At 35.9% G+C, this 21,100-nt stretch overlaps 1 protein-coding gene and 1 long non-coding RNA gene across 3 annotated transcripts; one reads left to right on the forward strand and one right to left on the reverse strand.

Moving 5' to 3' along the window:
* Positions 1-390: 390 nt before the first annotated feature.
* On the forward strand, positions 391-20,721 carry LOC113673213 (uncharacterized). Of its 2 annotated transcripts, none has more exons than XR_016181129.1 (6): positions 391-633; positions 964-1,071; positions 17,737-17,874; positions 18,374-18,556; positions 19,936-20,082; positions 20,299-20,721. It is a non-coding gene; the product is annotated as an uncharacterized LOC113673213 (long non-coding RNA). The 2 variants fall into 2 exon arrangements; XR_016181130.1 differs by having other exon boundaries at positions 393-633; positions 18,435-18,556.
* LOC113673212 (uncharacterized) lies at positions 2,029-16,049 on the reverse strand. The gene is made up of 9 exons (XM_027189587.2): positions 15,947-16,049; positions 13,911-14,451; positions 13,551-13,610; positions 8,874-8,942; positions 7,567-7,851; positions 7,004-7,345; positions 6,353-6,657; positions 5,666-5,963; positions 2,029-5,081 (listed from the first exon to the last, which is right to left on the reverse strand). The coding sequence occupies exons 2-9, from the start codon at positions 14,335-14,337 to the stop codon at positions 5,011-5,013; spliced, it is 1,857 nt and encodes a 618-aa protein (XP_027045388.2). The 5' UTR covers positions 14,338-14,451; positions 15,947-16,049; the 3' UTR covers positions 2,029-5,010.
* Positions 20,722-21,100: the final 379 nt, after the last annotated feature.

Genomic DNA, 21,100 nt, shown 5'->3' on the forward strand with positions numbered 1-21,100 from the left:
CACTATAACTTTCGAAGTCTGATTTCAGCGAAATTTATGAAAATAGCCTCCTGAATGTATATGAACACTTTTTTGAATTTCGACTCATGTTAGCACGTCCCAACACTATACACCATACTCTGCTCCCTTGTTTGAAACGGCAAGAGTTACATTATTTCCCATAATGCAGGTTTCGCTGAGTAGTTCTAGCCCAAATTCGAAGAAAAATTGACGATGGAGAGGATCTTAACCCATCGCAGCTTCACTTCTAGTCCTTGTGGGCTCAGTGAACTACTCTCTTTGCATGCCAGGATGCTAGGATAGCACAACATTTAGTTCCAGACTCCCAACGTGGAGGGTGATTCCACGTGACCATGTAGGATGGAAAGCGCGCGAAATTTTCGGTAAGACGCGTGTTTAGGCCTTTATTTTCGTGCTGTGGCTTGTGAATGAAGAGGTGAATTCTCCTCAACTGTGACACTTAAACTTACGCTATCTTTGAGAAATGAGTGTTTCGTTCATTTGTAGCATTAAACACCTGTCAACGTTCATCAAATGGACTCCGAATTCAGTACACGGAGGACAGAGGCTCTTCGATGAGGGAATTGTCGATCTTACAGCCGCTTCGTTCACACGCTCGAAGCCATGTCCCTGGTACTGTAAACCTTTTTTTGAAAAAAATTTAGAGCATACTGTTCCTTACTTCTTTAAAATTTGGTTCATTTTTTATAAGACTTAAACGCAGTAAGGGCTTTAGGGGGAAAAAGCCAATTTTTAAAAGGTTGATTAAATTTAGTATGGTTAATCTCGCATTTGGGGAAATACTACGACATACTTTTTTCCCATGCGTTTTCGTTACCCGCAAAACAGTCACTATTTAAATATTTACGTTAATTTTTATTTGGCCGATTGAATCCTATCTGTGTTTCTAAGTTGTCCACCACTGAGTTTGTATTTTTTTTGCTTTTTATCTTCACATGGAAGCCATCTTGGATGACGGAAGATTGCATTTCCATGCTGAGATGGGACAGTATTGTGAAGTAACTTGAGAAAACTTCAAATCCAGGAAAATTTATGGATGGCAAATTTAAGGTACTAACTAAAGAATTTAATTAATACAGTTTTGGGTTGTACTGTACTTGTACTTGAAAATCGCCGGTGAATTGATCTTTGAATTTTTCTCGGCGAACTGTATGTCTTAAGAATAAGTTTTTAAGCCCTGGAGAAAATAACTGACAAATCTCTTTCCTACGCGAATTGTAGCGCTGAAATTTTATCCTTCGAAAGCTGTGGCAGCTTATATTTATGATTGTGCTACTTTTTGTTTCCACGAGTCATTAAACTTTTCAGTCTTGAAAACAAGTCTCCAAAACCATGATCAAGTCCTTTCCCTTCCTGGCAAAATTACATTTGTTACCTAACTAACCCTTAACCCCCTAACATCAATATGCAAGTTCCCCATACTGTTCGCTTTACATTCCCTAAGGTAATTAGAAGAAGAATTTGTCCAACAGTCAAGAACTTCTTGCACTCATGATCATTTCCTTTCTTCTTATAACTGTAATTTCTGGTGGAGGGTGACACTGTCGAAAGAAAAGAGATGCTTTTGGGGGTCAAACAGGGCAACAATGATCTTGGATAAAAGTTTTCTCTGGAAAATTGTTAATGTTGGGAAGAGAGTGGTAACTTTGACTTTAGAGAGAATTTCTTTGTGGGATAGCTTAAATGGGTTTTTCTGTTTTCAAGGTCTTAGCTTCAGGTGAGTTAATTAGTGTCTAGCAACTGCTGTTTAAGGCAAGTTAATGCATTTGGCTCCTGTGAAAAGTGTATCCTTAAATGGGTGAAGAAGTATCAGGAGTATAACATGACAACCTAACAATTAAAAGAAAATAGTTCAATTGTGTTTACCCAATAAGAAAATCCACATCTCCTCTGTGCAAATATGATTGTAAGAAATGATTGTAGAAATCACTTCACTACTTCCCCAGAAGTAAAATCATCAACCACTAAGTAGCAGACAGGAGACTACTGGTAATTAACCAGATGTCATTAGACACTTAACCTTAATTTTATTTTTTCTAGCAGCAGCTTGTACATGTGAGATTGCAGGCATAACAATGGGTCTGAATTAATTTCAGACTGTTTCCATTTCATGGAAACACTTTTAAATTACTTGAATTGAACTGATTTCTTTTAAATATGCTCTCTATGATTAAAACAAAATCAAGTGCAATTATATCCTTGTTTCAAATAAGTTTTAAGCTATAATTTTTGGTTGGTTTGTCCTCTAAGCCTTTGTCAATCTACAGCATCATCCCTGATGATGTCACAGATAGGCAAAGACTTAGAAGATTCATTGACTAATCATGTTACTTAAAGGTATCCCTTATAAGAAATCTTGTACCACTTACATAATCCAACATGCTTCTGAAGTATAGTTGAATTGCTTAGTTAAGGGCACTTAAATTAAAAGGCCAAGGCCAATGAAAAGGTTATTAGAACATTACTTTGAGGGGGAAAACAGATTCCTACATGATTTAAGACATAACCAATTCAAGATACAATACTGCAGCAGCTTTTCTCTTTGTCAAGACAAATTTCTGTCCCTTAAAACTCCAGCATCAGTGCACTGGAATGAATTTGTATAACAAAATCTTTTGTCTGAGCAGTATTATTTTATTGTGCTGACAAAAGATATGTAAGGTCTGGTGTTGTTGACATTTTTAAGGCAAATTGAAGAAAAATGACTTAAATTTCAAGGTTTGGGCTTTGCCACTGTTGGTAAAGGAAGCATATATGACCTTGTAATGGGTTGCAAAGACAGCTTAATGAAAGACAATCAACTAATTCTTACTTTCCTTGTTTAACAAAAAAATAAGTACAGTCACAAAGATCATTTGAAATTAATGGTTGTATTCAAATATTTGGTGCTTATTGCAAAATCACATACAAAACTGTTAGCATTTAATTTTTTAAGTGTTCCTGCCACTCACCACTAATTTTTAAAGACAGATGAAAAAACATGATGACATGTATTTTTCTGCATGAATCTTTATATATTACTAGGATTATCTTATGAAGACTACAAAATATCAGAACCATACAAATGTACTGTAGGAAAACTACTATTGGTATAAAAGAAACCCTTTTACAAAAGATAGCCCTATTTTTAAATGTCTACCACCAGCCCAAAAAATCAGCTGCTCTGAGCAGTTAAGAAGTACAGCATTAAGACATTTCATTGTTTATAAACTCTACATCTTTTTGTGAAACTACAAAATTTATCATGATTAGTTTTAAAACAAGAACTCTATTTAAACTATTTACAAACCTGATGTCCTACAAAACAATTCTACTCTCTAAATCTATATTTTGTATTCTATTATTCTCTACTATAATTATAGAAAATTATTATCAAAATTACTGTACTCAAGAACATTTTCTTGTATCAATTGCCACCATAATTACAATTTCAAAGTTCCAAAATTAAACCTGGAAAAATAAACTGATACAAAAACTGGCAAGCCATTTCCATCAGTTTTGAGACTATTTACAACAATTGATCAGCACATTAACCATTTCAAAAACAGACACAATTTTATAGGCTGGGCAAGGTATTTGCCTTAAAGCAGGTTTTACTTTCTTAAGTACAGATTAATCGACTGGAGTTGACAAAGTGTTTTCTGAGATGGGTTTTTTCACTTGTGTGGCCCACTGTGGCTTAAGCCTGTTTCCCTTTCCCTAAAAGACATTCGGTATCGTAGGCACTGGAATACAAATTAAGCAAAGCATGCATCCCATTCACAGTAAAACCTCTCTTTTTCTGAATTGATTATATAACACTTAAATTAACATCTCACTTTTCTAAAATGGAAGTAGAAAATTTTTTAGTTTCTCTCTTTATCATACCAAACTTGAATGAAGTTCAGACCATACTCATCAACAGCTACTTCTCATTTTTGCTGAGCAAAATCAGTAGAAAATAGAATTATTGTCAAACCAGTGACCATTTTCATGGTGTCATTTCAGGTTTTCAGTAATATGTGCAAGTTGAAATGCAGTTAGTGAATTTCACCTCAAGAAGAAATTTATTTGAGAGTGGTAGCACAAAAAAAGCAAATTTGAAATTGTTATTTGCACTTTTGTGGACAAAAAGTTTTTTATTTCCACTTGCACATGCAGATTATATATATTAGTACTCTGTTGGAACATCTGTAGCATCATGTAAATCTTCCTCACTATATCCAACATTCAGGCTTCTTAAGGTAATATATTATGTTTGATCAATGTAATCTTTAGAGAAAACTATGACCACAAGCAACCAATGTATGCAACTCTTATATGAATATGGTCTACTGAGTAACACAGTTATTGCACTGCACCCCACCACTCACTCACAGTATGTAATTAGACTTGCTTTAAAAAACAAACAAACAAAAAAAAAACCAGCTCCTCTAGTTATCCAGATAAAAATTCACATTTTGTACATCCAGCATGCTTTTAGACAATGTTTTCTCCACTGTCAAATGACCAATTAACATCAAGCCTTAACACCTTTGACAAGACTTTACCAAGAGTGGATTGAGTGTGTTATCATTACGAAATTTAACTTCAACTATTCTTTTGATTGAGTGTTTACGCATGGAAATATTCTAAATAATGCGAATGTACTTAAATTTACTTTCCAAAATACTCTACTAATGCAATTTATAAATAGGACCAGTTATTCTTACTCTAAAAGCCTATATAAATTCTTTGGTTTGTACATGGATGCTTCTAATATTTTATGCTAATATCTTTACAGAAGAACAACTTACAATAACTTAACATATGGCAAAACCAAAGCATTCTCTGAACCTGGCTGAACCATCTTTTCTTAGTGCTAAGTTTCTTCTATCTTGGCATGCTGTGTACTACTTTATCTTGTGGGATGGACTGGACTGGCTTTTACTAGCCCATTTAATTTAAAGGCCTACCATCTGGGCTGCTGAAGATAAGACCAGTTTTAGGGTACCCTGGGAACCAAGCAGCCTAAGATGATATCCTGGCTGACATAACATCTACTGACTCTGCATTGTTGTTAACTGGAAAGAAATTCCTCTCTAAAATTAAAAGAATATAAGGAGGCTTTGAGTGGTGGTTTTAGGTACACAAGGTTCTCATAAAGTGCTGCATGCTTGCCTACAGGCCATCTTCTTTGATTTCTAAGTCCCTTGCTTTTTGTGAAATAATGTGTACTATGCAACTGGTGAATTATAATAAAATTACAAAAAAAAAAAAGCTGTCACAAACAAATTTAGCAAACAGAAAATCAATTTGCACTCCACAAAAAAAACTTGGTCTTCCTTTCTTTTTCTTTGTCTTACTTTTTTAGTTCATGTCTATTTTCTATCCTGTGGGTTTGTTTTCACTTAAGATACTTGAAATTTTGTAAAACTGTACATTTAAAGCAACTATGCATTTTCTGGCAGAGCATGCACATAGGCCTCTGCCACCCTTCCTAAATGCTGGTAATTTAGTGTTAACAACTGGGTTGAAAACGTGAATTATTATTATCTGTTGCCTTTGTTATCAGTACTTGAATTGTAAACTGTCCTCACAATGCATCAAGTCATCTTCCTCATCAATTACTTAGAACCCCTGGGTAGAAAGATATACGCGATATGTAAAAGCATCTAACAACTACCTTCAAGCATGCTCTCATCTGGATTCATACCGCCAAACCCTGACACCATCTGGTAGTCAGTGGACTCCTCTTCAGATGCAACATTTCCACTGCTTGAAACAGGTGCTACTTGGATAGCTGTGGGCCAGCGAGGAGGTATACTACCCCTTGGTGTATTTCCAGGTGATGTGAACAAGCTCATTGGAAGTGATGGACTTACAGCAGATAAGCAACCAGGTGGCAAGTTTGGGTAGCTGAACACTTGCTGGTTGTGATTGCTGTATGATGATGCTCCACCGTTTGGATTGTTTGTAGGAGACTGGGGATTGAAATCACAGTGAAAAAAAAAAAAGAGTTAATCCTGTTTTGTGGCTCTGAAAATGTGGAACCTCATGGGAAAAAGTACATACCCATACCCTCAGGAATACACTAACATTAGCAAAATGTGTGAATGTTATTAATTGGGAAAAATGCCTTGGATATGGATGATGCCCTCAAAGCCAATGACTTTTCTCTACAAGAAAAAATGTTCCTGGGCACTCCATGGCAATAAACCTAACATAAAATAATTCATGGAAGGAGGTAGCACTCATGTTCCAAAATAATAATAATATAATAATAATAATAATAATGATAATGATAATGATAATGATAATAATAATTGCCGTATTAAGTAACATGAAAAGTTTTGTTCATGATCTCAATTACCTGAATAATCTGGACAGTTGTGTTCAGTGTTATTCCTGAGGGAGGACTTGTTTTACTTGGGCTTGTTGACACTGGAGATTGTTGCTGCTGGTGTACTGGAGAGTGCCGTGGTTCTGCTGCATTATAGCTACTGCTCCCTGTGCTTTGAATGATACTGTTACTACTTGGTGATCTTGTCAAAGGAGGAGGTATGACTGCTGATGTTCCAGGAACAATGTGCCTACCATTTGGTGCTGAACTGGAGCGCGGTCTCTCAAGAAGCTGGATGAAATCACTGGGGGCACCAGTGCGACAAGGAGCAGAACCTGTGACAATCATGGACATTGTTCTTAATTATATCTTGCCTATAGAACTACCACATTTACAAAGCCCAGTAAGGCCATAAAAATGTAATGGATGGTTGGATTTATAACAACATAGTTGACTAATGCATTGAACAAGTCAATTCCCTTTTGGACAGCAAAAGAGAATTCTGGCGAATGGCTTTTGTTCCCAAGACGACAATGTACCGGTAAGCCTTACACTTAGCACTGGTAGGCAACAATGTGAGACGTATTGGATCCCTATCAATACTTTGTATTCAGTAAGTGCCATGCAACACATGCAAAAGAAGATTGGATTCTTAAAATACATTTACCCTCTCCACCTTACCAACAGAAGGGATGTGTGCATTTGGCATCGGCAGGCGGAATGTAAATCCCTGCTGTGGAAGCTGTGGAACAAGCCCACAACTTGCTTGTACATGGCCTTTAGGTGCTGATGCTAGTTGCATAATATATGATGTATCATTCATATTACAGTCTCTCATTTGCCTGAGGTGTAACTGCTGAGTCTGACCACTGTATGATGTGACTGCAGGTGACTGTGGTTCATTCACATTACAACAAGTGATGGCAGAGTGATGGTTCTCCATTGGGCTGTATCCTGTGCAGTTCTGTTCTGGTTTAATCTTAGCAGGGTATGGTACCATTGGAGAGTGGATGACACTGGATCCTGAAAATTCAGTAACACAGAATTTAGCAAGGAATTAAATGAAACTAAATGACTGAAATTTTCATTGAGAAATGTAAATTTTCCTTTAAACACTCTTTATTCCAACTTTTGAGAATTTTTTACCTCAATTCAGTTTCTTCCCAATCAATAGATGAATGCTGCAATTATTACAGTGGCTTATACTTCATGATCACATATGCTCAGTTTTCATTTTGTCTTACCTGAATCATCATTTTGCCAGTTCGATCCTTGGGAAGAGAAACTTGCTGGTGACTGAACATACAGTCCTGTGCTATCCCTATCATCATCATCACAGTCCTCGTCAACTGACGAAACAGAGCTTATTGTCCGACTTCGTTTTCTGTACCTTAGGTCATATGCATCTGGTCGTGGATGTATGCTGACTGCATTTGGGAAGCGCTGCTCAAGACCTCCATCACCATAAGGTGGGCTCTCCAAGTCTGATAACATTAGGCTGTGTGATGAGCTCACACATTTGATGGGTGCTAAAAGAGTTGGAAAATATATTATTTACATTAACAAACTGATAGGCTCTTTGATAGGAGAACTAGAAAGTTTGGGAAATAAATTACATGCAATGGGTTTGTCAAACAGAGCTAAGAGATGGATTTCATATATTTTACTTTGGTTTGTTGTTGAATTCCTCAGTTCACATAATGTATCTTAAAAAAATTTTTTGAAATGCCTAAACATTCAATGTAGAGCTGCTTAATTTCTTTTTAGTGAAAGGCTTTACACTTCTTCATAGATAGAAAAGCTGAAAACAAACAGATTCAAGAAAAAAATGTTACTTTATTTAAGATGTAAAGTTTAAAAAAAAGTTAGAGTAGATACTACATTGTCTGCTGGAATGCATAATTTTTTTAACTATAGCGTATGAATACCTATGTGTATTTGAGAAAGAAGAACGACGAATGGCTGTAGCTTGTCTAGGGCATTGGCATGACAAGTATTGCCAGAGCCTACAAGACAACTAACATCTGATACAAGATTTTGGCTTGAAAATTAAGTACAGTTTTGCTGCAGTTGTTGAGGTTCAGCACAGCTAGAGCCTCTGTTACGAAAGACTTATGCCTCAAGATAGATTCACAACACAAAGTCACATGTAACCCAGTCATCTACAGAGTTGCAAGATATTTAACTGAATGTAATGTGCACTTGTGAAAAAACACTTTCAGTTCTATGATAAGTGAGGAGAAACAGACCTTATGAAAGTAAACTTCTGATAAAGTTTTCAGTTAGGGCAGCTTTTGCTTCTAAATGAGTACATCAAGCAAGTGAGTAACAAGGAAGATTGCCTTTGATTAATGACTACATTTATCTAACAAAATCATGTTATTTTTTCAAAGAGCTAATTACAAGGGTCAAGGTAAAGTATAAAAAGCGAGATGGAAAATATTTTGAGTATGACCAAATATGGACTCTAAATTAGCAAAGCTTAAAATTTCTAAATAGCTTTTAAAGATGTCTGTGAATGTAACTAGTACTTGCTTATAAAGAGACTCACTTCTAGCGTAGGTGTAGAGCTCTGCTACTGTAAACACACCAGATGAAACCAGATTCTGCTCAGTACCAACTAAAAAAATAATGATAGTTATGTTGATTTATTTTGAAGCAAAATACCATGACATAGTATTGTAGTGGGATGCAGCTATATACTATTTTACCAGAGCCTTAATAGTCAAAGCAGTGTATGTTTACCCTCTGCTTCATCATCCCTGATTGCAGTTTTGCAACTCTAAGGAATCCAAAGGGAGTAAAGTTCTGCAAATTTTGAACAGAACTCAATTATAAGGTCTTTTTGCAGTGTTCTTTAAATATTTGTAACATACAAACAAGATGGCATAGTACATTATAGTAAACCTATTATATTTGTGATGCACAGACATATATTTCTATTTTTTAATCCTTTTTTTTTGTAACTTTTACAATAAGACTTGGTCATAAAAATTGAATTTCTTGAAAATGTACTTTTTCATCTTGAAACTCCATTTTTTTTTCAAGAATTTATATTTCAACAAAATTAAAGGACACCAAGGTGAATATTCAGAAGAAATGATAATCCCTTGCATATTTCATTATTGAAGTCTTAGGTTGACCTTGCTTTTCTATTAAATTCCCTGGCATCCACCCTATGAAGAATTGCTTAAAAATTAATGGTTGACATCAGATAACAAGACACACAATGTGACATTTAATGTCAAAAGTAACTGGTATTGGGTTTTAACTGTCAAACTGTAATGATTACATTGTGCAAATATTTTTTAATTTTCTTAACTCCAAGTCCTTTTTCTATGGAATATTACAAGAAAGTCAACCTAATGAAAATATGACTTTTGTGCATATGTTGAAACTAGAAAACTAACCCAACTTCTTTTCGCTGATGCACAGGTATTTCAGCAGCAAGAGAATTTCATGTCATCAAATTTGCACATCTTGGCAAACAAACAAAAAAGATCTTTCTTGAATCAACCATACCTTCAGCTGACCTTTTGAATATCATTCCTGAAATACTGGATTGATATGCTTACATGCATCTTTTTATCAGTAGTAAAGATTAAAATATTGCAAGGTATTTTTAGATAAAAGAAATAACATCTGATAACTGCTACAAAGGCAAGTTTTTGCTATATGAAATTAAATATTGACTGTTTGTTAACCCACACCAAATCTTACATCTGCAAAAAGTGACAACTTATAACAATGCTTTATGCTATCTAAAGTTTTGACTTGCACCTGCTTCTTACTGGTAGCAACACATTTCATTAACGTGCTAAATGCTACAGCTTTTATGTACAAAATATGCAGGGATGGTAGTTTTCCTTTGCACAATGCACTCTTAAAATGTTAATCTCTCTTCCCCTTAGAAGAGTCCATGCCAGAGTGTTCTTTACTTAAATTACAGGAACTTCCTGACTCTATGCATTGCTATGCAATGAACTATCTCAAGTGTTAACCGTAATCTGATTCAGAGAGGAAACCCTGTGTACACACACCAGCTACTTTAAACAAGGGTGATGAAGCTGATAGGTGACTGAAGAAAATTATTTCATAGATAGTTCATTTTATGATTGAGAGGACTAAATGGTTGGCCATGAGGGAAAAATTAACAAATAGTACATGTTCCATATTTTAGGACAAGTTTCAAAAGAAAAGCTGTATTTCTTGGTTAGCAAACAGCTTACAATGCTGTTCACTGATTGTCTGGCACAAAATTTCAGACAAAAGCTCATGATGAGGTAATAAGTTTGTATGCAACAGTGAAACCCTATCCAGTGGTACAATCCCCACTATTGATTGCTTGAGCCCTGAACAATTATTGTGCAAAAGAAAGATAAGGTGATAGAAGTGGGTTTGAATGTATGGATAACAAAATTAAAGTATATTGAAATATTAATTTATGTTTTATTCAGAATTGGCAGGTGAAGACGATACTTTTATGGCTGATGCATGATTTTTACCAAAGGGAAATTGTTGGCTAGATTATCTTTAGTGTTGAATGTGAATGAACTAATTCACTATTGCTAGGGGCTGATAAAGAGGCCCACTCAAGTACAAACATTGTTTAGGTTATTGAATAAGTGCATTTTATTAAGAGTACAATTCCAAAGGAAGTGGTAAATGAAATTTGTATCCTTTTCATAAAAAAATTTGAAAGAAAAAAGAAAATGTGCCAAGACAGAGCAGATTTGTTGTTGATGTTGGGGATTTTATCTAAGTTGGGTGGAAGGTTTTGTTAAATTAATAAAACAAGAAGTGACTAGAAAAACCAACGTTTTGTTGTTCATCACAAAATCTTTCCTATATTGAGTGTTTTCCTTGTTAAAATTTAGCATTGCAAGAGACCATGGGAAAAAAGCAGCCAAAAACACAATATCTACCAATTCTATAAAGATACCTTGCCCATTGGTACATTTGTTTATATAACAGAACACACTTCAGCTTTAAGATAAAAAAAAAGAAACAACAAAAATTTTGGATTTACCTGTCTCTTATACAATATGTTCAAGAAACCTGGCATTTTAAAAATCACAAACAAAACGAGTTTGTTCAAAACCCCTTAAACTTAGATAGAAATTCTCACTCAAGTGTGTGTACTAAGTCCTGGCATGCCCTAAAGTTACTTCCATCGACTATTCTTGAAATCAAACAAAAGTAGTGGTAAGATTAACTCTTTAATCCTTTGTAAAGATTAAGTTGTAACTTCTCCATTCCTATCAACAAAACTAACTCCATCCGTCAAACCAGGGGTAGAGAACCAGAAATCTTAGTGGAAAGCATGTAAGCTTAAAAAACCGCATTCCTGCAAGGATTACTGCATAAAAATATAAACTACATAATGATAATTCTGATGCCTGACCTTGGAAGAAATATGTGTTGTTGTCATGTCTATTGTTTAAGATATCACCCCATAGTAAATCACAACCTTTTGACATTTTACAAGACAATAACTTGTCAAATGACCAAAGAACAATGCTTGTCAACAATTACATTCATTAGTATCTCTTCCGTCAATCATTTAAGATTTTGGAAGTTAGTTTTTGATTCAAGTTTTATCTCGGAGGTGTAGCAAATTGTTCACATGACGTAGAGAAAGAAAAGCGAGGAACTCACAAAGCAGATAACAGAAAAAACAAAGAAATTAGGAGAACGCGTTTTTATACACTGTGATGTGAATAGTGTCACGACCTAGGAAGCCATACACAAGAGTTTAATTTCACATGGAAGGAATGCAATGTTGTTGTATCGAGTAACTCAGTCACGTTAAACAAAACCGCAAGAGCATGCCTCTTAGAAAGTGATCGTTCGTAAGTCGTGTTTTACCCAAAATTGTGAAAGATTTAGTCCCTCCCCAAAGAAAGAAATAAAGAGAACCCTAACTGTACGCGAAGATGGCTTGCTATCATAGTTCTCGAACCAGTTTCGCATGACTCGGTACTTTCCTATTGCATGCACGACCAGAAACAGCTTATATCCTTCCACTTACGTAAAACCCAAGGTCAAGAAATCACATCTTTCGAACAATTTGTTTTCCATTTGCACTTATAATTCTCAAATATAATAATATACTTCCAATTTTGTCATTTCACAGAATGTAACAAAGGAAGGACAACTAAAGAATGATCTAGAACTTTTTTAAGTGCTGCAAAAAATTAATTAATGCGTAGCAATTTATGGTATATTTTTACGAGAGAGAATTCAAAGGAATTCTAAAAACAAGATGAACAAAGGGTTAGCAAGTGGATACTAACAACAAAGCGAAATGTCACGAATGATTTCCTCTGGTTAAGGCCTATATGTTAATGTTAACCTGAAGCAAAAAGAATATATTAATATGTATGAACAAGCTAAGTGTTAGTGGCCATCGCAAAAGTAAACCTACGACTCGTAAGGGAAGGAGTTAAAGCAACAATTAAGTCCCCGTGCCCATGATGGTTGTTTGCGAATTCTCGTTTTTCAGGCAGAAACAGTTACGGCAAAAGTAATTGTCTTCCGCGTAACACAATTCTTTTACAAACACAAAGACGAATACGTAGATGTTGTTTGCACATCGTTGTTACTCTAGTTTCATTCTTGGATCGACTCGCGTAAAGCTCAAGGGGAAATATGAAACTTGTCTCCTTTCCAATGGGCTCACAAGAACTTCGTGTACTTTGGTAAAAAGCTTCTGGGCCAAACAACAATGAATCTAAATGTTTACTAAACGGCACTTTTTTGTAATCATGTATTACCTTACTTACATTCAATACGCAATGGAATTTATGCAACACTTAGAGGAAGTCGTTCACAATTCTAGGGATAATAGAATCTTGCGAACAAAATAGCAGCGATTTCCTGAAATAGCACGTGTAGCCCGGAGGGGCTAATTTTTGCGATTACACAAGGCATGCAAATGGGGCTCTTAGTTTTACCTTTAACAACAATGAAACGTGGTTTCTACTGGGGGGATAACGCAACGAGAACAAAAACAAAAGCCTTCTGAGCGAATTAATTTGGATTGTCCAAATGCGCGCACGTGTCGGGTCACAACAAAACAACAACACTGCGTTTGTCCATGAAAAAATAGTCCATTTTACTCCTTGCCACGGCCTAAATTCGCAACTTACTTGTAATTCTGTATTTTTCACTTTGAATACATTTACGAACAGGTCCTACAAAGAAGATATTAAAAATTTATACTTACTTTGATGAGAATCTGGATCGCCAGAACTTCGTACGGGACTGTTGGAATCCTGTTTGTGCTCTGCGAGTAAAATAGGGAACTAATTGCGGTCGATGGAACACAAGAAAACAAACTACACAAACATAACAATTTCAATTCTTTTGGGTAATAAAACGATTAAATTACACACCCAAAGAACTTAAACAGTTTTCTGTTTTAATTATTAAAGAGAAACATAGCACCTCCAACTTGTTGATAGGAGAGACGGTACCCGAGAAGCAGAAAATTTAACTATATAACTCAGATGTGCTGGCATTTAAACATCTGATCAGATGTGTTCTGTGACTGATAGTCATCGACAATACAGGTGGAAAATCTTACCTCGGTTGCACATAAAGTTGGCAAGAAATAGATCCAGTTCTCGAACTGTCACTGTGATATGGTTGGGCAAGACACACAGAGTGTGATTCTGGCAGTGCTGCGACTTGCCCAGGCGTTCGCCATCCGTGCTTTCCAACGGAATGCCTCGGAACAAGATAACCATAACCAAATCTAGTCTCCACACTTTGTCGGCTTGGCGAAGGCAGTCGATACGCCTCATTTTCCCCTTCTGATCGGGGTTGGAAATTACGCAACGGCACGAAGAGCCGGGTTTGTTTCCAACGACCGACATCACGAAGTCCTCTCTGCATTCTTGCCGAATGTCTTTTCGAAGCTTTGCCAAGAGCCTCGAGGCCCACTTCTGTTTCACTTCAGGGGCTTCAGCATCTAGCTCTTCTTTGCACCTTCTCTCCTCATCAGGAGTCATTCGTACTTCATGCTTCTTATAATGCTTTCGCTTTCTTGCTTGCAAATTAAACCACGTATAGGCGAAGGCCTTGACGTGAGGGAGCAAGGCCTCGATGAACGAGTGTATCTCGTCCTGGAAATCAAATAGACCAGGGTTAGTCATTTTTACGAAGTCGACTAGAGATGTACTCTCGCCGCTAACCATGTTGCCCTCAGCTTTACCCCGTTCACTGAGGCCCATCTGAAGACATGATAGATTTTTTTTCTCAATCTACGCACACTGTTTACTTCGTGTCATGCGTGTCAAAAACACATTCGGTTTGTCCATCACGTATGGTTCAGCCAATCAGCACGAGTGCAGATGACAAAAGACAACAAAAGCTGTCAAGTGTTGACCATTGGAGAACTGAGGTTTCACGGCGCCACTTTACGGAGAATTCAAACATCAATCGGGTTTATTTAGACCCTATAGGATTTTGTCATTTCTATGTAAACCGAGACATGAAACCTGAAAAAATATTTCCGAAAGTCGGATCATTCCCACGCCGACTTCCGTATTACGCTACAAGACTACTCCACAATCAATTACTGAGTAATCACAAATAATCGACAGAATTTTTCACGGTGGCGCGAAACTGAAAGAATGCTTTGTTTGGTGGTTCGGCCAAATCATAACTCTCCCACACGAATCAGTTAATGAAACATCGATGTAAGTTAAGCGTTAATTATGATGCGCGCGACAATACTATTATGCACACAAACAGAAAGCGATCGGACGTTCGAAAACAATCGATAGCTAAGATCGTTTGGAATTTGTTTCGACCACAACTTCCCAAAACAAGGTGTGCAAATTTTTCTCTATTATTTGATGGACAGATACACACAGCTTGGCGCCGTGCGGTCGACAGTGAGTCATATTGTGGTTGCAGTTTCAAAGTATAAATTTTGCTATCACTTATCGGCATGATCCGAGGTATAAAAACTTGGGATTACATTTTTCTCACTCAGTAAATTATGAGTCACGAAGTACCTGCAACTTAATAAAGAAAGTTGGTGTGACAATATTCACATGTAAACAAAAACATAAAACTACTCATCACAGAAACACAGGGCAACTTTAAAGAAAGAAACGTGTAATAGAGGGAAAAATAGACTTAATTTTAATCGGAAATGACGTATTTGTAGTACACACCATGTACAAGTTCTTCAATCTTAAAGGACTTGACTATGGCGTTGTTTTTTTAAATGATTATGCCAGGCCTATTTAGAAAACACTTGTTGTCATTTTAAGCCTAATCTATCCTATGTCAAAAGTAACATTTCCTGAATGCAGTCTTTTTAAAACCTGATAGCGATAAAACACGCAGCCCTTGATCCAGCGTATCCTATTGTCGTTTTCATTTGACATGACACTGTTTTTCAGAGGCTGACACAAACATCAATCAATATTTAATTAACGTAATCAGCTTTCTGAAGTTCACTTTGAGACCTAAAATTAAACGAAGGACGTCATCACGACCCTTATGATTTCATTAGTAGAAAAACGTAACCCTGAAAACGATTACGAGCTCAATTCTCCCGCAAAATTAAAAAGAACTGTTGATCCAGCCTTAATTGATTTTGCATACTCGGTAAACTTCAGCTTGCAAAACAATGAGGACCCTCTGAAGCGGCTTAAAAGTTAATTGTCCTAATACCCTTGTGCGTAAGAAGAGTGCGTCACGTATCAGGTTTTCGCTCTTTTAGTCAGGAAGTCGTTGCCACGTCTCGTGATTATGGGCGGAGGTTAACAAGCAGGAATCACAGCATATCCTTATTAGGCCCAAGGTGAAGCGGAGCCCCATATAAGGTCTGGTAAACATGTGCTCAGCTCATGGGGTCACTTGATTGCAAGTGAGCTGCGGTGTACGAGCGAAAACGGATTACAGGAAGTGGGGTTCAGAAAACAAACAGATTGTGGTTTTTAACGAAACGTACAAGACTGTAACCAAATAAGGTGTAATAATGCTTGACTTGTTAATGCTACTAAACAACTTAAAAGTCTCACTTCAGTTCTGTCACACCTGAATTTATTACATATGCCAAGCAGAAACAAAGGACGGGAAAATTCCCGCGTTTCACTATTCATTAAGGCGGTTTTTTAGGAACCTACCTGATTCTCATGCAAAATGTTGCTTATTGATCGATTCAATGAGTTGTTTTACTTCCTAAACTATACTTTTACCTCACAAAAGAACAATACTGATAACAACACAATAGCAACAATAGCTTACTCAACAGGATATAGGTGTGCCTCAGACACATGTTTGTAAGCGGAACATAAGCTATTTTTGTACTTATTTACACTAACTACTCATCAAGAAACTTGTCTGCATTGATATAATTATTAACAACAACACGTATTTTGGGTTATGTAAATATCCCATCCACTATTGCTTTAAATTCAAATAAAATAAAATTGTTATTAGAAATTAATTTTGACTTCAGTGGAATGAGGAAAAAATTCCAAATTAATTTTTTTTAAGAGAGAGAATTACAACTGTTACACCCCAATATCCATGAATGCATTTTTGGGTTTAGTCATACTAAAAAAAATAATCTTTACATAATTCCTAAATAGCAACAAAAGTGTCAACCTAGGTGTAACTAAATAAAAACTGGGAAATCACAGTAATTGAAAATGCAGCATAATCTCTCAGTATTCTGCAAGGAGTCAGTCAGTCTTAAAAAAACCTAGACTTAAGAGGTTTAAATGCCCTGTGAAGGCTCTTGGAGGTGTCTGACTAATGGAAGGCTTGACCTTAGTCTAAAAATTGATGCGAGATACCCTAATAACTTCTGATGCTATAAGATGAGTACTATACTGACCACCTCACTAGCACTGTACACATGAAACAAGCTTGAAGATTGAAAACAACTTTGATCACATATATACAGGACAACTTCCACCTCGACTCACAATTCCAAAATACTTTTGAATAGGCCATTAATCTGAAAATGAATAATCAATTATCTACCAAAAATAGTTCAGTGAATAGCATTCTATGTTAAGTCCTGGATGAAACTTCCAACCACAAGTTACTGGGAGTCCTAAGATTGGTACCGTCTTTTAAGTACGTATATTGAAAATATAAACAGGAAACTTTCCCAATGTATGGGTGCCCACCAGTAAGTCTGACATAAATTACCTCCAAATGAAAGAGTGCTTTTCCATAATGCAACTTTTAAGCTAAGTATGGAAAATAAGTTTTGGGTGCAACCTTCAGAAATAACTTTTGATGATGATAGGCTTACAGAAAAGGTGAGTGATGGTAAATCTGGAAGTTCAAACAAGGAAGAAGAGAACTGCTAAGCTCTTTAAGAAATTGAACTAAATACACTTTAACTGAATGTCTCATTTACCCATCTGATGATACAGACTTCAACGCTTCCTAACAGTTTACAAGACACACAGAAGTTGTGTTGGCACTCTAAATTCAACAAGGAAACAGAAAGCAGAAAATCCTTTCTTGCTCCAGCTGTTAAATTGTGAAAAGCATTACCAGTATTTGTGAGGGTAAGTTCCACAATATGGTTTTTAAACCAAACTAATTTCACTACCTCCACTGAACATCAATACCTGACATTTTTTTTTCCAAATATTGAGGCCTGAACTTCCTTCTATGATGTAACTACAGCTCAAGGACATTTAGATTCAAAATAACCAATTTTCTCTCAGGATGTACTGTCTTTCTTCACCCAAATTAAATCCCAATTAGAAGGTGTAGATGAACAGAAGATGACACTGTTCGTCGACAAAAAAATTTGAATTTATTTAAAACCTTTTTTTTTTGATGGGTAATTATTTTTTTTAAAGGAACTACCTCAATAACAGACCTCTTTAAATGGATGTTTTCTTAATAATGAAGTCTTCTAAAGAAAATGTAGCTGCAAAACCAACTTCTTAAACTTTGATCAGGCTTTGAGTGCAATGTATGACTAATTCTACTGAGAAGCAAGAAGTTTGTATGACTTTTGGTAAAATATTTACAGAGAGTTCCCTAATATTTCTACAGTTACATGGTCAGCAGATAAATGTAGAGAAACCTAAAGTAAAGGACTTCTACTGAATTTTAGACAAACAGAACACCTTATCACCGCCAACTATGCAAATGAAATGGAAGAGTATTTTTGCCGTAGAGATCAGTCAGTGGCAAGCCTTTGTTAAATCAGTGATTGAAATTAGCAAAGAGACAAAGGTAAGGCAATTTCTTGTTATATTTCTGCGTAAATTATCTTTGTAAAAATGAGCTGTTCCATTTGAAATCAAAGAGGACATTACTTGTTTATATTGCAGAGAAGAGGATTGTATTAACTACACCTTCGTTTGTGGCAAAGTTACAATATCCCTTCTAGAAAGTGTTTTGTGGTGGTTTAACTCTATAAGGAACAATTTGGACCTGAATCCTTCTCTGAAAGAATCTCTATTTAGATTATGTATAAAATCAACTAATTGAAACTTGGTTATTTATGAGATTTAACAAATATTCCTGTAACCTCCATTAAAAAAGAATTTAACCCTCTCTAGTTTTGCCAGCCTAATGATGATAAATGTAAATGGAAGAAAAATTGTTAATCAGGTGATACTTTAGTGCTATTATCATCAAAAAAGTTGTAGTGGTTGCAATACTTGAAGATGTGACACAGTAAATATGTTGTGAACAAAGTAAAAAAAACAGGAATAAGAAAATTTTAGTGCCTATGTATGTTAATAAACTTAAAGGTATTGTCACTTGAACTAGGGTTTCAATTTTAGTATTATTATTAGATCCCAAAGTAGTATCATAGTTACCTTTTACTCAAAAGCATTGTAAGTATCAACTTTTAGTGCCAGTATTAGCAATGGTACAAATAATGTCATCAGTTTTCCCTATTCCTCTTAAATAAAAAGGTTTGGAAACAAGTTGAAGCCTTTATTGGCTTTCAACTCATTACTTCATGATATAATACACTCATACAAATAGGGTAAAGCAGGATGAAAAGGAATATTTCAATTAGCCATCCAACTGTAGTATGCAATTAGCAAGAGGAGGGCAACAAATTTTTTCCAACTGAAGGAATAAGTGGCCTGAAGTTTCCAAAGTTGAAAAAGAAATTGGCTAATGAGAAAGTAACTACAATGTTGTAATTAATTAAGCATTTGTGATGTCACAAATGGGAATGGAAATTTGCACTACCTCTTAGTCTTGCCCAGGACTAGGAAAGCTATTAGAGCAGAGAAAGCCAAGCTTAAAATGAAGAGTGTATTACACAGTCTTACCCACTCTAATTCTTAAGTCTACAAGAGATATTCACCATAAATCTTTGGATAAGGAAGGTCTCTAAGTGGGTGCTAGATTTGTAATCTGGTGGTCATGGGGTTAAATCCTCTACCATTCCACTCACTGGATTTGTACTCAATCACCCTAAATTCAACTCCTCGGCTGCACTGTGTACCCCTGGGGGTCTACCCCTGCCAGTTGGGATTTTCAAGCACTCTATGTTTATTTGTTTACAACGTAACATTGACTTTGAAAAGCCCCGTAGGGACAAGCCAATAAAGTATTATGAATGTATGTAACATGTAAATGTTTGGCAGGATGGTGGTAAATGCTTTCAGGCTATTTAATTAATGGATGGAAAAGTGATGGTAAATTTGAGGGCACAATTCTGCATCAATCAGACTGTTTTTCAAGGAGGAGGAGCAGCATCAATTCAAAGATCACACTCCTGGACATTCAAAAAGGTAGTTACTTTGATCTGTGTTTCAGATGTGCTTTTACACTCTCATCATTGACAGAGAGAGTCTACCTGCTTTCTCCACATATTAAGTCTTAAGTTTAGGTACTACAATGTAAGGAACTGTGTGGTTTGTCCAACTGTAAAGTAGGTTACACCCCATGGACATTGTCTGCTTTAGAAGATCTGAATGTAAAGATGGTTTGGCTATAATTTCACCTAGGGTAAGAGCTGTATATAGAGGCCATCAGGGAATGTGATGCTGAGAATAAAGAGGCATGCCCTGAACTTTCAGAAGGACTTACTTTGGTGCAGTATTTAAGGCTAGTAAAATACAGCTGTAATAGAGGATCAATCTGAGAACAGCCCTCAAACCATGTCTTATTGACTTTGTCCAGGGTTGTTGATGATGGAGATGACCACAACCATTATGATGACAAAGCAATTGGATTAAAATTTTGAATCTTGAAGAAAAAAGGAACTTCTTCAAAAGTTGTGATGTACCTTAAACAACAAGTTATTGATGTCCAATCAAAAGAGTTTTAAGTTTTAAAAAAGGTTAATACTAGGCTATTGTTGCATACAAATTATGATGATAGTAAAAACAATTAAAGTAAACATACACCCATTGCAAGGATTCAGTTGATCTCTGGAATACTTTCTTTCTTAGTTGCATTAGAAATTCACGGACAAACATGTGTCTACTGATTTTTGGGTTACTTTTTTTAATAATCCTTTAACAAGTAACATTACACAAGTTACCCTGACATAAGATAACTTTGAATTTTGCACTAAGTATCTGACTGTGTTCATCATTCATCCTCATTTTTCATTTCATTCTATCAGTCTGCTTTCTGTATCTTTTCCTACACCTTGAATTTCTGTCAGTAAAATAATTATTCAGTGTTATGTAGCAGTTAGCGGTGAGTAAAGCCTCGTTTTTTAACTAGTGAAAGGCCACTACAATGGAACCCTGCAAATTCAAACTCCCAAGGGGGAAAAATGTTTAAGCCAGTGGGGTTAGA

This window comes from Pocillopora damicornis, chromosome 11 (genome assembly GCF_964200805.1).
Source record: "Pocillopora damicornis chromosome 11, jaPocDami1.2, whole genome shotgun sequence".
Taxonomy (NCBI): domain Eukaryota; kingdom Metazoa; phylum Cnidaria; class Anthozoa; order Scleractinia; family Pocilloporidae; genus Pocillopora; species Pocillopora damicornis.